Source organism: Lepus europaeus, chromosome 1 (assembly GCF_033115175.1).
Source record: "Lepus europaeus isolate LE1 chromosome 1, mLepTim1.pri, whole genome shotgun sequence".
NCBI classification, from domain to species: domain Eukaryota; kingdom Metazoa; phylum Chordata; class Mammalia; order Lagomorpha; family Leporidae; genus Lepus; species Lepus europaeus.
Genome location: NC_084827.1, coordinates 94241788 through 94257436, shown reverse-complemented (window position 1 = coordinate 94257436; position 15649 = coordinate 94241788). Strand labels below are relative to the sequence as shown.

The 15649-nt window shown below is 48.9% G+C and overlaps 1 protein-coding gene across 3 annotated transcripts in view; it reads left to right on the top strand.

Moving 5' to 3' along the window:
- The first annotated feature begins 4308 nt into the window (after positions 1–4308).
- The window catches only part of CACNB4 (calcium voltage-gated channel auxiliary subunit beta 4), a 273118-nt gene continuing 261777 nt past the window's right edge, over positions 4309–15649 (top strand). For 2 of the 3 annotated variants that reach the window (XM_062199704.1, XM_062199695.1), the window contains exons 1-2: positions 4309–4371; positions 4895–4978. In XM_062199704.1, coding sequence (XP_062055688.1) covers positions 4309–4371; positions 4895–4978 — 147 coding nt within the window. Of the gene's footprint in view, positions 4372–4651; positions 4661–4894; positions 4979–15649 lie in introns of those variants that run through there. The other variant, XM_062199700.1, reaches the window with a different exon arrangement.

Here is a 15649-nt window from a genome sequence, read left to right as displayed (position 1 = left end):
CGGTCTCCCACGTGGGTACAGGGGCCCAGTACTTGAGCCATCTTTCTACTGCTTTTCCAAGCACATTAACAGCGATCTGGATCGGAAGAGGAGCAGCCAGGACTCAAACCAGTGCCCATAGGGGATGCCGGCGCTGCAAGTGGGGTTTTAACCTGCTGTGCCATAGTGCCGGCCCGACTTTTTTTTTTTTAATTTATCTATTTATTTGATAGACAGAATTATATATAGAGGAAGAGAGAGAGAGATTCTTCCATCCACTGGTTCACTCCTCCAAATGGCCACAACGGCAGGGGCCAGGCCTGGCCTAAGCCAAGAGCCAGGAGATTCATCAGGGTCTCCCACGTGGGTGTCAGGGACCCAAGTACCTGAGCCACCTTCTGCTGCTCTCCCAGGTGCATTAGTGGGGAGCTGGATTGGAAGTGGAGCAGCTGGGACTTGAAACAGTACTCATATGGATGCTGGCATCGCAGGTGGCCGCTTAACCCACTGAGCCACAATGCCAGCCCAGGACATCACCACTATAAGAGCTGACTGCTTGGTAGGGAGGAGCAGTAATCTCAGGGCTTCTGGTTTAGTCTCTGAGAGCCAGGAGCTAGAGAGTCAAGGCCCCATTGCTCTCATTTATCCCAGGAGTGGGGGCTGGGCAGAAGAAGCTAGCTCTCTTCTCTCTGTCATAGTTGCTCAGAACTTAACCTCAGTAATAAGTAGCTGGGAACAGGATGATAAATGCCAGCATCCTGTCCCTCTCATGCAGGTAATTGCAACTAGTGTTTGAGAGGAGGGCTCGTGTTCTTGGCTGCACCAGAGCTGGAAACATGATATAGAACACCCCCAGAATCATTGGAGGAATTGCTATAGAACCCCCACAACTGGGCCCAATTGCCTGACATGCAACAAGCAATTACTGACACTGAGGTGGTGTAAAAAAAAAAAAAAGAAAAAGAAAAAAAGGTACTTATTGCAAAGTGCAGAGGAAGAAGCCAGGCAACTAACACTTAATCCCCAAGGTCCCCAGAGGCTTAGGGATAAACTGCAGTTGGGACTAAGAGGTGTGTGTGTGCAGCACGTGTCTAGGTGTTGGTTAGTGGTGCTCATGGCAAGGCTGTGTTCTCTGGGGAATTCTGCTGATGGCTGAGTGGGCTCCATTCAGTCTGGGGGCTACGTGCAGGTGGTGGTTACTTTTCTGCCTAGGGCCTGGAGTTCCTGGAAAGGAAACCCCTGGAGATAACACTGAACATCATCTCCAAAGGAAATAAATAACATCACGAGTCCCATGATGAGCGACCACTATACCATTCCCTCAATTCAGTGAGTTCATTTCAGTAAGTGGATGATGTGCAATCATAAAAGCAGGACAAAGAAACTTTCAGCTAAGGGAGGGAGGCTTGGAGTCCCAGAGACTGGGAACTGATAGGATCTAGTACTGCATCCAAGCATCTGTATGCTGGGGGCTTGGCTCCATAGGCGGGGAGCAGGTCTTAGTTCAAATACTAGGCTCTCATATTTTTTTTGAAAGGCAGACAGATCTCTCTCATCTGCTGATTTACACCATAAATGCTCACAACAGCAAGGTCTGGACCAGTCCCAAAGCTGGGAACCCTGAACTCCATCTGAGTATCTCACCTGGGAGGCAGGAGCACAACCACTTGTACCATCATCATGTGCTGCCTTCCCAGGCTGTGCATTAGCAGGAAGCTGGAATCTGCAGCAGATAGAGAATGTCACAGGGGATACGGCATCCCAAACAGCAGCTGAACCACTGTGCAACATGCACACCCCAGTTACTTCCCTGGATAGATGTTTCGTCAGTGGTTTGTACCCTCAGGACCATGTCCAGAGATTTCAATGGTTGTGTGTGTGTGTGTGCGAATCATTTTCAGTTTGCTGTGGATCAGCTGTACAGAGCTCTTTGCACTGTTGAGCCACTGTAGACTGTGTTTTGATAACTCTAAGTCAGTGAGCCTGTGGGCAGTTGAAATGCAGAATATTCAAATTATAGTGGCCATATCACAATTCATCATATATATATGCATATTCATCATATATATATATGAAATGTCAACTATGAAAATGGCTCAGAACTGGGGCTGGCACTGTGGCTTACTTGGTTAATCCTCCACCTGCGGCGCTGGCATCCCATATGGGTGCCAGGTTCTAGTCCCGGTTGCTCCTCTTCCAGTCCAGCTCTCTGCTGTGGCCCGGGAGGGCAGTGGAGGATGGCCCAGGTGCTTGGGCCCCTGTGCCCGCATGGGAGACCAGGAAGAAGCACCTGGCTCCTGGATTTGGATCGGTGTAGCTCTGGCTATGGCGGCCATTTGGGGGGTGAACCAACGGAAGGAAGACCTTTCTCTCTGTCTCTGTCTCTCAATGTCTAACTCTATCTGTCAAATAAAAAAAGGCTCAGAAATAAAACCGGATTGGGTTGATGGTCACTACAGCAGGGAGTTCTGCATTGTTGGACATACCACCTCCCTGTAAACTTCAGGGAGTGTCTCCAGGAATAGGAGATAACAAGTGAAACATCAGTTTTGGAAACTTGGAGATTTTCACAAAAAGAGAATAAACCAAGGCAACCTATGCTAAGTACCCAGAGAATAAATGCTCCTGTTTTGCATGAGCACAAGAGCTCTCCAGGACTGGAGTGGTCAGGGGGGTTCTGTGGAGGAAGAGTGACCTGAGGCAGGGTTTGGAGGCAGGGCAGGAGACAGCAGCACTTGCAGGCTGGGGAGGGGATGTGTTCCAAGGAGGCATTCCAAGACAGAGTTGATGTGGCGGGATTGTATTTGGTAGGTCTGGGTGGTCATCAGCAGAACTGCCTGCTTGCTGGAAGGTAGGTGTGGAGCAATCAAGTTGGCGAAATGTGGTGATAATCAGAAATGCAGGGACGCTTGGTGGTTGGACCACAGATTTGGGACTATGTTTTAGATAAGCGACTTGAGCAAAACAGATTTTGGGAATATGCATTTTCCTATAGTGTCTAATTGGAAATGTGTGTGTGTGCATGTGTGTGTGTGTGTGTGTGTGGAGTAGGGAGCCTAGAGGCAGAGATTAATTATCAGAAGATTAAACACATACACACACACACACAACCCTGGCATAAATCAAGGGGTAGGAGTGGAAAGAAAGTATCTGGTGGATGGTAAGAAAGAACCAGGACCTCAAGGCCAAGTAAGTCTTAAACATGGCATTTGTTTCTATAAATAGATTAATCAATACAATATTAGAATACAAGGCAGGATGGTTGACCTAGTGATTTGAGATCTATTGTATATTTTAATGATGGATTCGGTGCAGTAACTATTTTTGAATTTGCATATATTTTTCCTCACTCTTCTTATGGCTTCAAATCCCTCTTCCCCACAAGCCTTGGCTTTTCGTGTGATTTCAGATTCACCTCCGAATGTGTTTGCGGAAGGCAGGCAGCAGCAGCAAGGCAAAGGTTGGGGATGGTGGCCAGGATGACCTCCCTCCCTTGCTAACTGCCAGCCACGGAGAATTGGGAGGCACGTGGCCAACTCTTGCTCTTTAGCAGTCTAACGTGACCTTCAAAACTCCTTAGGACCTGCCGGTCTCGTGTGCGGGGCTGCATCTTGCCAAAGACTGGCCAGCAGGGTCTCTCGCCCAGGCTGAGTGTGTGTGTGCGCGCACGCGTGTGTGAGTGTGCGGGCGCGCGCGTGTGTCTCGTGGCTCTGAGGCTGGAGTTACCCAAACACCACAAAAACACGAACAGGAAGCAGCCCCCCATCCCACGTCTTACCACAGCGAGCGGCTGAGTGAAGTCGAGTAAGGAAGGCTGGCTTTTGCCCTTTTAAATTCCGGGGCGGCGCGCGCGCACACACACACCCCACTCGGTCTTTCCTACTCCCCGCCACACTGCACCAGCCTCTCTCCCCAAGTCCTGATTCATGAACCGTGCCACCTTTGTCTCATTTTAAACTGTGCAGACTATTTTAATCTTCCCACCCCCATCCCAGATTTTCCCCTCCCTGCCTCCTCTGGGAAGCTCTGATGTAAAGCGCCCGCTAGGTGGGAGAGAGCTTCTCTCGAGCGGCTCCGGGAGGCGAGATCCCGAGAAGCCCCCCTCCCCGGGACCCCGAAGCCGGCGCGGGGGAAGCGTCTCGGCCCCTTTAAGGTGCCACGCTCTCCGAAGTGCGGGCGGGGAGCCGGGGAGCCGGGGAGCCGGCGCAGGGCCAGGGAGCCGGGTGGGGAAGTCCTGCCGCCCTCCCCCCTCCGGCCGCAGCCCAGCCTGCGGGGCCCGCGCGCCCTCCGCCCACCGCGCACGGGCTGGCCATGCGGCGGCTCTGAGCCATGTCCTCCTCCTCCTACGCCAAGAACGGGACCGCGGACGGGCCGCACTCCCCCACCTCGCAGGTACCGCCCCCTCCTCCGCCTCCGCCTCCTCGCCGCCCAAGAGCGCCCCGCCTTTGTGCCAGGTTGGCGGGGCCCCCGAGTCCCGGGAGTCGGCTGCCCGGCTCCCCATCCTTCTCCGCGTCCCTTTCCTCTCCCGCTCCTCCTCCCTCTCCTCCTCCTCCTCCCTCTCCTCCTCCTCCTCCTCACCCTAGTCCAGGTCTTTGCGCTCCGGCTCCGGAGCCCATAGCCTCCCCCAGCGGATGCCGGGGACTCGGACCCCGCACCCCGAGAGTCTTTGTTGATGGATGTGGTGGGTGCTCGCGGGCTGCTCTCCTGGGGAATCAGTTTAGCCGTCCAGGCTTGCAGTGGGTGGGTGGGGGTGGGGGCTGTGTTCGGGAGCCTCGGAGGAGACTTGGGGACTTGGGTGCGGGCTCTGGGGGAATCCCAGGGAGCTGGTCCCGAGGCGGACTCTGGCCAGGGTGGTCACCCCGCTCCACGCTGCGGTGCTCACCGGCTTCTCTCTGGCCCCGTGTATCGAGTCCAGGTGGCCCGAGGCACCACGACCCGGAGGAGCAGGTTGAAAAGATCCGATGGCAGCACCACTTCGACCAGCTTCATCCTCAGACAGGTAGGCTGCGGGCTCGGGCGGGCGGGCGAGCGGCGCCGGGGGTCCTGGCACCCAGCGCGGCCCCCACGTGCGGCAGGCAGCTGCAGGTCCGGTCCCCGTTCGCGCGCGCCGCTTCGGGCTGCGTCTGTCTCCCTGTAGCCCGGGCTCCGAAGTCTCCGGATCCTGGCGTCCTGGTCCCCGCGCTCGCCTTCTCGGACCGCGTCCCTCTCTCCCAGGCCCGGTATCCCCGCAGTCTTTGGGTCCAGGCGTCTCTGCACCACCCCGGGAAGTTTGTACGAGTGGCTTCGGGTCGGCAGGGGCGGGGATGTTGGTCAGGCGCCCCGAACTTGAGAGCTGGGAGTGTTGCTGCTTGCACCTTCCGGGCTGGGAGAAACTCGACTTGGAGTCACCGGACCCCCCTGGGTGCAGGGGACCTGGCTTGCGCCGGAGTGAGAGTTAAGGGTTTCTTCTGCCCTGTGCTATTTTGAACACTCTGTCTAGATATTGGGAGAGATCTTCGAGCTCTAGTCAAAGGAACGACGCTTGGAGCAGAAAGTTCGGTCTCACTTTGGAACCTCTTCTTTGATTCGCTTATTTAGGGGAAAGCGGTCGGACCTGGTTAAATGCAAGTAAGCCAAGGCTGGCACACGGTAGCCGGGGTCTGCGCGGTTTGTGTTAGGTGTTTTTTTTTTTTTTTTTCGGCGTGGTTCCAAGCAGTGTTGTTTGTGGCCGGCACGGCCACGAAGGCTGAGGTTGGTGTGTCTTTCACCTTGACACAGGAGAGCGGTCCTGAATTTCCTTACTGTACGCGAAACCACCCCTAGCGCTGGGTGCTGGAGATCATGCAAAAGTGAGTCACCTTGAGCTCTCTTTGGAACGGAAACCGCTGGGGTGTTCGCATTTGGGGTGGCCTGGGAAGACTGTGGTTAGCTCACCAAGAAGCTTTCCTCTAGATTCTGCCTTGGTCTGCTGGGGTGACCTTGAGAAGTTCCTTCCCCTGTAGGTCACTCAGATCCTTGCGTAATGGTTTCAACCTGTGATCGCTGCGGTGTGTTTGTGAAGTGAGGGTTATCATCAGTTGAAACAGATCATGGCCACTGAATGGGCTTTTGACCCACAACTGGGCGCAGACCTCTCCTGAAGGGTCTGTCAAGCGGGTTTGGATTATGTTTATTATGCAGAATTTCACCTGCTGCAGAATCAGGAATTGTCACTGCTATTTAATTCAGTGAGCACAGAGCATGTGCATGGTTAAGAGAAATACCTTTGGATTCTGCATTCATTCTCAAAATGGGTTGCATTCCCTTTGCAGTGCCAGATTGTGTATTTGGTAAGGCAAAGACAGCGTTCATATTTTAAACATTTCTGAATTACACTGTTGGAGGTCTTGTGGTGTAGGTGCCTATTTTGGGGAGTACTTTGTTATTGTAAATTCTTGGAAATACTATTATATGGCAGGGCATTCCATGAACGGTTTGACTAAAACTTTTGAGTTAACCCACACTATCTCTGCACTCATACTTTGCTCTTCTAAACACAAACAAAACAGTATTCTTTCGATCTTTCCTTCTGTCCTCAGTTTATGCCAGTAAGTGAATCAGATAATATGTTTTTGTAAAATGTGCTGCTGTGTGCTGGCTTAAAAATGTAAAAATCATTACATGCTAAATAATTTTGGATATAATTGGAGCCACTGTTGACTTTTAGAATATATTTCATAAAGCTTTCTGGAACTGCGATTCATTGACTTGACAAAATGGCCCAATCTAAATTCAAGAAGTCATTGTATCATATACACATTCTTCTTACTTTTTGACACACACAGTAATGCCTAATTTTGGTGAGCATTTTTTCTCCACGTGGTCCTATATAGATGGCATCATACAGACTGCTTTAATGGCTACAGTAAAAATAACTGAGTGATTTCTAGTCCTTTGATGAGATGAAAAATGATTGCAAATGGAATGTAACAGTATCTTTGGGATAAAACCAAGCAATTTTCCTTTAAATGCCGAAGAAAAGAAGCACCACAGCTGTTTATGTTCATAGAGGCTCATGATCTGTAGAACGGATGACCAGTGCCTTACCGACTTTTGAAATCTTGAGATAACTGCAGTGGTGGAATTTGTTGGTGATATTTCACCGTCTTGTGCGATGACTTTGCACATGGGGACTTTGCATGTGGGGAAAGCAATGAAAACAACACTTCTCATTTCTGTTATTGTGTCGCTTACAGATAACCTGGAGGAAAAGCTTTCACTGAAAAAATAAAGAAATAAAAAAAAAATAGCAAATGAATTGTTGTTAGATGTGGAAGCCTGAACCGGAGGAGAAGGGCAGAAGGCAGTTGGCAAACTCATTCAGTGAAATAATCCTTGTCTTTGGAGCCGATAGGAAAGTTTCAGTGTTTGAGTTGTCCCTGAATGAGCAGACTGAGCTAGAGAGTCGTTCACAAGGTCCCTCCGGCGTCTTTGACCTTGTCTCCTCGTCTGCCGGCCTTCGTGGTCTAGGAAGGATGGAGGTTTTGGAGTGAATCCAGGGAGCCACTAAATGGCTTCTTTGAGGAAAGGTGAGAAGACTAATATTTTGTTACTGAAAAGGGAGCGAGCCAGGGGTGACCCAGAAATGATCTTCAAAGTGTACTCCAACGCATTCTTCGGAAATGTGCTGGAGTGTTCTTGTTCTTCACTAAGGATGAAATTCGGTGGTTGGCTGATGTTGGAAAGGAATGGCGCTCTCGAGCAAGGCGTCCCTCCGAGTGCTGCTGTCACTGGAACGGCTTTCCATGGGGCCGTAGAGTTCTCTCCCAGGAGATCCCTTCTGGCAGGTTATTTGTGAATGGATTCTGTGTTCAGGGATTTGCTATGTGCCCAGCACTCTGTTGGGTTATTTGGAGGGGCAGGAGGGGGGAGAAACGAATGAATGACTGAGATACAGCCCCTGTACTCAGATTTTAGAGTCTAGATGTGTGTAAATAACGCAGTGAATTGTAATGCGAAATGACCGTGTGCACTGAGTATCCAAACAGCCATGGTGTCCTTGCAGTTACAGTTTGTATGGTAGGGTACTCCAAGTTAGTCCTCTTCCCAATGGGGTTTGAGGAGAAAGCCTGGTTGGAGTGGAACGAATCTGAGCACCTCTTGTTGCTAAGTCTTCTGTCACAAGGACTGCAAGGTCTTTCATGGCCTGGGGCCTGCCTACTTCCAGGCTGGTGTTGAGCCATGATGTCAGCTCTGGATGCAGAGCTTGAACATACCATCCCCTTTTGTACCACAGGCCCTTTGCACATGCTGAGCTCTCCTAGGGAAGGACTCTTGTTCTCCCCTTTGTCTAATTAACTTTCAGTCATCCTTGAGATATAAGAGTTTAGTCTTCACTGCCTTGTCTAACCTTGTGGATAATCAGTTCCTCAATTGGGGGCTTCCAGAGTGCCTTGTGCCAGTTTTCATTAGCCCTCCCACGATCATAACTTAAGTTTACTTTGATTTCTCTGTTGCTATTTGTCTTCCCATCGAGATTATGAGTTTTGAGGCAGGCACATGTCTGCCTTTGATCTTGGTACCCTCAGCATGTGGCACAGTGTATGTTTAATAAATATTCATCGGAGTGAAGGAAGGAGAATGGATGTAGGACTAATGTGATATATTTTAGGCATGAAGTTGTGCTCCAAAATGAAACACATTAATTAATAGGGAGAAATCACTTTGTAATAAACCACCCAAACATTGGTGGCTTAAAGCAATAATTTTTATTTCCATGTGACCATCAGGCAGTCTTCCTGCTTCGTGTGCTGTTTGCTGGGCACTGGGGTGGCTGGAAGGTCCAAAATAGCCTCACGCATGTGGTTGCCAGGTGAGGCCGAGAACTTCAGCTGAGAACTCAGCTACAGGTCTTGGCAGCGGGCTCAGCTCTCCTCTTCCTGGGCCTCTCAGCAGAGCTGCTTGAGCTTCCTGATAATATGGTGGCTGCTTTCCAAGAAGGAGCATCCTAAGAAGCAAGGGCTCAGGCTGCAGCTCTCCTGAGCCCAAGCTTGTAAGACCATGTGACACCACTTCTCTTGCAATCTCTAAGTCATAGCAGGTGTACAAGCCTGCTAGTTTCAAGGGAGAAGACAATAGATTATTTTTGGATGAGATGTGACAGCCCACATTACAGAAGAGCATGTGACAAACAAAATTGTAAGTCAAACTCAGTGTTCAAATAATATTACAAATTGAACAATTTAAAGATTACTCAAGTTATATAATAAACAAAAATATATATTCATTTCAATAGATGCAAAAAAGTACTTTATAAATTTTATTTTATTTTTTAATAGAATCTTTTGGTAGCAGTTGCACATAAACTTTTTTTAAAGATTTATTTATTTGAAAGGCAGACATACAGAGAGGAGAGGCAGAGACAGGGATGGAGAGAGAGAGAGAGAGAGAGAGAGAGAGAGAGAGAGAGATCTTCCATTCTCTGGTTCACTCCTCAAATGGCCACAACAGGCAGGGCTGGGCCAGGCTGAAGCCAGGAGCCAGGAGCTTCATCCAGGTCTCCCACATGGATGCAGGGGCCTAAGCGCTTTGGCCATCCTCTGCTGCCTTCCCAGGTGCATTAGCAGGGAGCTGGATTGCAATTGGAGCATAGGGGCATCGCAGGCAGTGGCTTAACCTTCTACACCACAGTGTTGGCCCTGATAAATTTCATTTTTTATAAACATGTATTTATCATTTATTTGAAAGAGTGATGAGGTAGGAGGAAGATATCTTCCAGCTGTTGACTCACTGATACACACAGCTGCAGCAGCTAGCTCTGGGCCAGGGGCTAGGAACTCCATCTTGGTCTCCCACATGATCTCTCACATGGTGATAGGGCCCCAAGTACTTGGGCTAACATCTGTTGCTTTCCCAGGTGCATTATTAGAAGCTGGATCAGAAGTAGAGCTGCCAGGACTCAAAGTGGCACTGTGATACGGGATGCTGGCGTCACAAGGGTCAGCCTTGGGCCCTTGATAAACTTTAAATGTTTGTATATTGAGAAGAAGTGGAGGAGTTGGCACGGTGGTACAGCTTACCTGTGATCCTGGCATCCCAAGTCGTGACTGCTCTGCTTCTGATCCAGCTCCCTGTTAATGTGCCTGGGAAAGCCGCCATGATGGCCCGAGTGGGCCCCTGACAGCCACGTGGCAGACCCAGTGGAGTCCAGGCTCTGGGCTTCGGCCTGGCCCAGCCCCATTCTTGCAGCCATTTGGGGAGTGAAGCAGGGTATGGAAGATCTCTGTCTCTCTCTGTCCTTCCCTCTCTTTCTGTAACTCTGCTTTTCAAATAAATAAATGAATGCTTATTAATAAAAGAAAAATATGTTCCCTAAATCTAATACAGATTACCTCCTAAAACTTCACCGCAAACAATATATTAAGCACAGAAATTAGAAGCAGGATGTACTCAGTGATCAGCAAATTGTCAGATAATGGGTTATATAGATTACTATTCAGCCATTAAAGAAAAAAATGAAGTAGACTTGCATGTAGTGATATGGAAATGTCTTGAAGACATTCACTTGAAATGCATTCAAGGGGAAAAAATAAGGTAGAGAATAAGACATAAAATGTCATAACATACAAGAATGTGAGGAGTGCAAGGTGTGGTTGCAGCACCTTTGGAATCACCAATATTAGAGCAAAGAGCCTTGTGTTTTTTAAGGTATGCTAACCAGATTATCATTATAATAATTCAACAATCGCACAGCGCATTTAGAGATCTAAAACATCCAGATTCTAAGTTGGTGCTATAGTAAAACAAGCTGGCAGACAAATTCTTTGGCTAATAATTTGAGCACTGGTTCTAGATATATTTCTCTGATGCAAAGCGAATTCACCAACAGAAGGTGTATGCTTTATGCATACCTCTAAGAATAATCATATGCATGTATTTATGCAAAATTTACCTAGAAACTTAGAGTCATAGAATTTCAGAAAAGGAGGTGATTGCAGAAAGAAAATGCTTCAGTCTGACATTTGCAGATGGATAAAACACAGGCCCAGGTCTTGTAAAGGTTGCCATCAATAGACGGTGCTAAAACTGACACAGGGGGCCCTGACTCGGAATCCACGGTTTTCCATCACAACATACCCCAGCTCTGAGTAATCAAGACAGACATACAGACTCTCACTGATGTAGGTGCTTGAAAGCACGTGTGGAACTGACTCCTCTGAGATCCTGGAAGCGTTCTTGATCTATGTGGTCGCCCTAAAGACCAGAGCGTCCGTATTGGAGAATCTGGACACCAAGGTCCTTTTTTATTTTTTTCCCCCCAGTTATCATGGATAGGAATTTTGTTTGTATGATTCAGAATTCTTACAGGATAATTATTTGCTTGTTTATTCACTTACTTAACTGGTCATTGTGGCAGCCAGAGTCTAGCCAGTCTAACACAGCTACTTGAGCTTTTGTAACCAAGGGACTTGAATGTAGAGATGCAGTTAAACAGGTGATGGGAGAGCTTAGACAGGAGTGGGGAACATCCGGCCCGAGGGACGCATGAGGCCCATGAAATCATTCCATCTGGCCCTGCCAAGACAGCCACAGGCAGGACTTGAAATTCAATAAATCTATAGCAGGCTAATTTTTATGTAGGTAATTTTGTATGGCCTGCAAATGATGTTATAAATATGCAAATGGCCCTTGGCAGAAAACAGGTCCCCACCCCCAGCTTAGAAGCTACACCCATAAATTAGCAACAGCAGGAAGCCCCTGCACCTCTGGCCTAGAAAGACAAAGGGAGGAGAAATGACTGGAGTCACCTGGCAGCAGCTGGACCACAGGGATCCTGTGTGGTGGGCAGAGGAGGAGACCACCTCCATCAGAGGAGCCGCTGGGAGTAGACAGGATGGAGAGGCGCAGCCTGGCTTCTCCCTTCCTCCCAGCCTGCAGGCTTCTGCCAGTCACTGCTGTTGGCCCAGCCCAGATAGAAGCTGGCTGAACTGGGAGCCTGGGAAAGCAGAGCAGGGAAAGAGGAAGAGTGGGTCGGAGGGAGACAGGTCAGGACTGGCGCAACCATTTTTTACGTTGCAGCCCCCTGGAAGACAATACGGAATCTCTTTTAGCAGCGAAAGCATCAGTTGGTTTTTCCTTGCTCTGTTGTGGAACTTCCTTGCAAAATGGAATGCTGCAGTTACATTGAACTTTGAGAAGAAGTTGGCACTCATTCCCACACTGAATGTTTTATGGAATGAATCTTCCCAGGTTGAGACCTGACCAAATAAGAAAGAACTTCGTCTCTCTGGGCAAACCGTGCTTTGTTCTGGCTCTGGGCTTGAATCCATTGAGCTGGGGTTACAAAGCTCCTGACTGAATGTGGGGACCAGGCAGCTACACTGTTAAGTGCTCAGGCTGTGTTCTGGGCACGCAGAGTTCCCTACATTTTGCTTCTGTAAACAACTAGTAAGCCTTCAGTTGAGGATGGTGAGAGTATATTGCAACTTAAATTCTGCTTCAGGTGTTAACCTGTCTAGATAACCTTTTTAGACAATTAATTACAGGAAGCTGTGTGGAAACCTAAGATGAAAATGACCTTGGCTGTGCCTTGGGCATTCTGAATGACCCCACTTGCTGCCCCAGCTGGCTGTGGCTATCACAGAGCAAACACTGCCCCTTCACCAAGGAGGAAACCAAGGACTGAGTTCATGAGGATGTAGTTTAGTCAAATCGCAGGGTAGGGCTACAAGCAGAAACCAGCCTGTCTGCTCCTGCTGTGTCTGCTAACTTAGTAGGTTCCCCCGGCCCGGTCACGTTTGGTTCCGACCCATCCTTTCTGGCTGTGCTTGTGCCACTGTCCAAAGCTCATCTTCTTTCCCAGGGTCTGCCCCTTCCTTGGTTTTATTTCTGAAGCCTAGACTCAGGATGGAGCATTGCCCTACCCAGGGTGGGCAGCTTGCAACTAATTGAGTGTCCTCTGAGGACTCCAGTGAGTGTCCCCAGATGTGTTGGGTGCAGGGTGCACAGGCCCCGTTCTGCTGTGGGGCTCCCTCTTTGGCCTCTGTGTGCTGCCTGGCAATGTTTTGGAGCTGACCACTTCCAAGAGCAGCCGCATCTGGCTCTCTGCTTGCATGCCTTCGTCTGAGCTTCTCTCCGGCTGGAGAGAATGGGTTACAGTCCTCCAAAATGTCCATTCTCTGAGCTGGGCAACCGGGGGATGTGCCAGCGATGGCCAGACCTCTGCACTCTTCATTCTGTTGCACACTGTGTGTCGCACAAGCATTTCCTCTGTGAGCCCTGGCAGGACAAGGCTTGCAAAGCGCTGCTCTGACACCCCCAGGCCCACACTCTCTTACAGTGCCTCTCCGGATCAGAGTATTTCACGTGGATAACGTCTCATGAAGAGCTAGGCTGCTTATCCCCAGGGAACCCCTGTGAGAACACATTGTGGTCGAAGCAGTTGATATTGTCCTGGCTTTGCACTGTTACATGTTCCTGTTCCTATTTCCTGAAGGAGGGAAGCAAAGAGGTGGGGCACAGTTCTGTGCCTCCTGGGAGAGTGGACGTTCTGAACCTGACTACGCCAGAACACGCAGGAATGTCACCTGCACCTTAACCATGTGTACTGGTGGAGAGAAGGGGTGGGGGCACTGAGGGTGGAGTACAGGAAACCGAAGACCTAATAGTGAAAAGGCCTGATTATAGATTTAATGTGAAGAGAATGGTGTTACTGCTTTCAAGTGACAATAATGATAAGCTGTGTGCTGTGCCCTCCTGCTTTCAGAAACAGATCAGGTTGGGGTGGGTGAAAGCACTACTTGGGATGTTTGTGTGTATCCCATATTAAAGTGCCAGGACTTGAACTACTCTGCTTCTGATCCGGCTCCCTGCTAATGCACCTGGGAGGCGGTAGAGGATGGCCCAAGTCCTTGGGTTCCTGCCACCCTACATGGGGGACCCAGATGGAGTTCCTGGTTTTGAGCTGACCCAGTGCCAGCTCTTGTGGGCATTTGGGGGAGTGAACCAGAGGATGAAGGATCTTTTCCTACCTCCCCCCATCACTGCCTTTCCAACAAGTACATAAATAAATGTTTAAAAATATAGATAAGACTGAGGTTATTGTTGACACCTGGATTGGATATGAACAATGCTTCGAAATTCCTTGTTGGCAGTTCTTCATTTTAACTTGAGTAAACACGTTGCTATTTTCTTTAACACAACCTTACTTCTGAGACACATACGTAGAGCAGAGGTAATTACTTGACTCTGAAGGGATGGAGTTCAGTATTTGTACTTTATGTACTGAAGGCTTTAATTAGGTAAGGGCTTTAAAACTTATGTAGCAAACTACCAGATCTTCCTGGTTGCCTCACTCATCATATGGATGACAGGTCGGGTCTACTTTATTTTTCACTTTGTAGTCTCTGCTGGTGGATGTATCTTTAAGCATTCTTGCAGTTAATTGGTGTAGTAGTATTTGTGTTGGGAGGAAATAGTTTGTAAAAATGAACTTGACAAGAAGATGCATTTTTCTGGGTAGTCAGAATCACTAGAAGTGGAAAACTTTTGTAGTGTTCATTGATTCCATCTATCATACTATTTTTGAACTCCTTATGGCAAGTTTTTTTTTTAGCAGTTTCTTTTTTAACACATGGAAAACCCAGTAGAAATGGAAATGCATAGTACCTTGTGCAGAGAAATTTATCATCCCCTCTACTTTCTTTTTAATGTTTATTTTATTTTTTTAGAAGATTTATTCATTTACTTGAAAGAGTTACAGAGAGGCAGAGGCAGAGGCAGAAAGAGTTCGAGAGGCAGAAAGAGGTCTTCCATCCTCTGGTTCTCTCCCCAAATGGCCACAACAGCAAGAGCTGGGCCAATCTGAAGCCAGGAGCCAGAAGATTTTCCAGGTCTCCCACGTGGGTGTAGGGGCCCAAGGACCTGGACCATCTTCTACTGCTTTCCCAGGCTATAGCAGAGAGCTGGATCGGAAGTGGAGCAGCCGGGACTCAAACCAACACTCATGTGGGATGCTGGCACCGCAGGCGTCAGCTTTACCTGCTAGGTCACAGCGCTGGCCCCTAGTGTTTATTTTTCATCTATTTGAAAGAGTGGCAGTGAGAGAGAGATTGATTGGTTGATTTTCCATATACTGGCTCACTCCCCAAATGCTCACAACAGCTAGAGCCGGGCCAGGCTGAAACAAAGAGTCCAGAACCCTATCTGGGTCTCCCACCTTGGTGGCAAGGGCCCAAGCACTTGAGCCACCATATGCTGCCTCCTAGGATGCATTACCAGGTAGTTGGATTGGAAGTGAAGTAGCTGGGACTTGAACCGGCACTCATTCAGATGTGGGATGCAGACCTTCCAAGCAGTGGCTTAACCCACTGTGCCACAGTGCCTGCCCTCTACTTTCTACTTAAGTGACCCAGTGCTATTGCTAAAATGCAAATGCTGATTATGACTGAGACTCAAACAGCTGGGTAAAGTGGCCATTGTTATGACTGGAATGCTCCATGGTCACTGTTGTTTTGTTTGGTGTGTGTGTGTGTGTTGAACAGAGAGCGGAAACACATTCTTTCTTCCAGAAATGTAGGTGCTGCACTCTTATTAGCACCATTATCTAACATTTTTGTCAACCCAGAATGAAACGTCAGTCCCATTAGCAGCCATTCCCCATCTTCCTCCGCATGTCCTGCTGGCCAGCTAATCCTCTACCCTCCGTCACTAT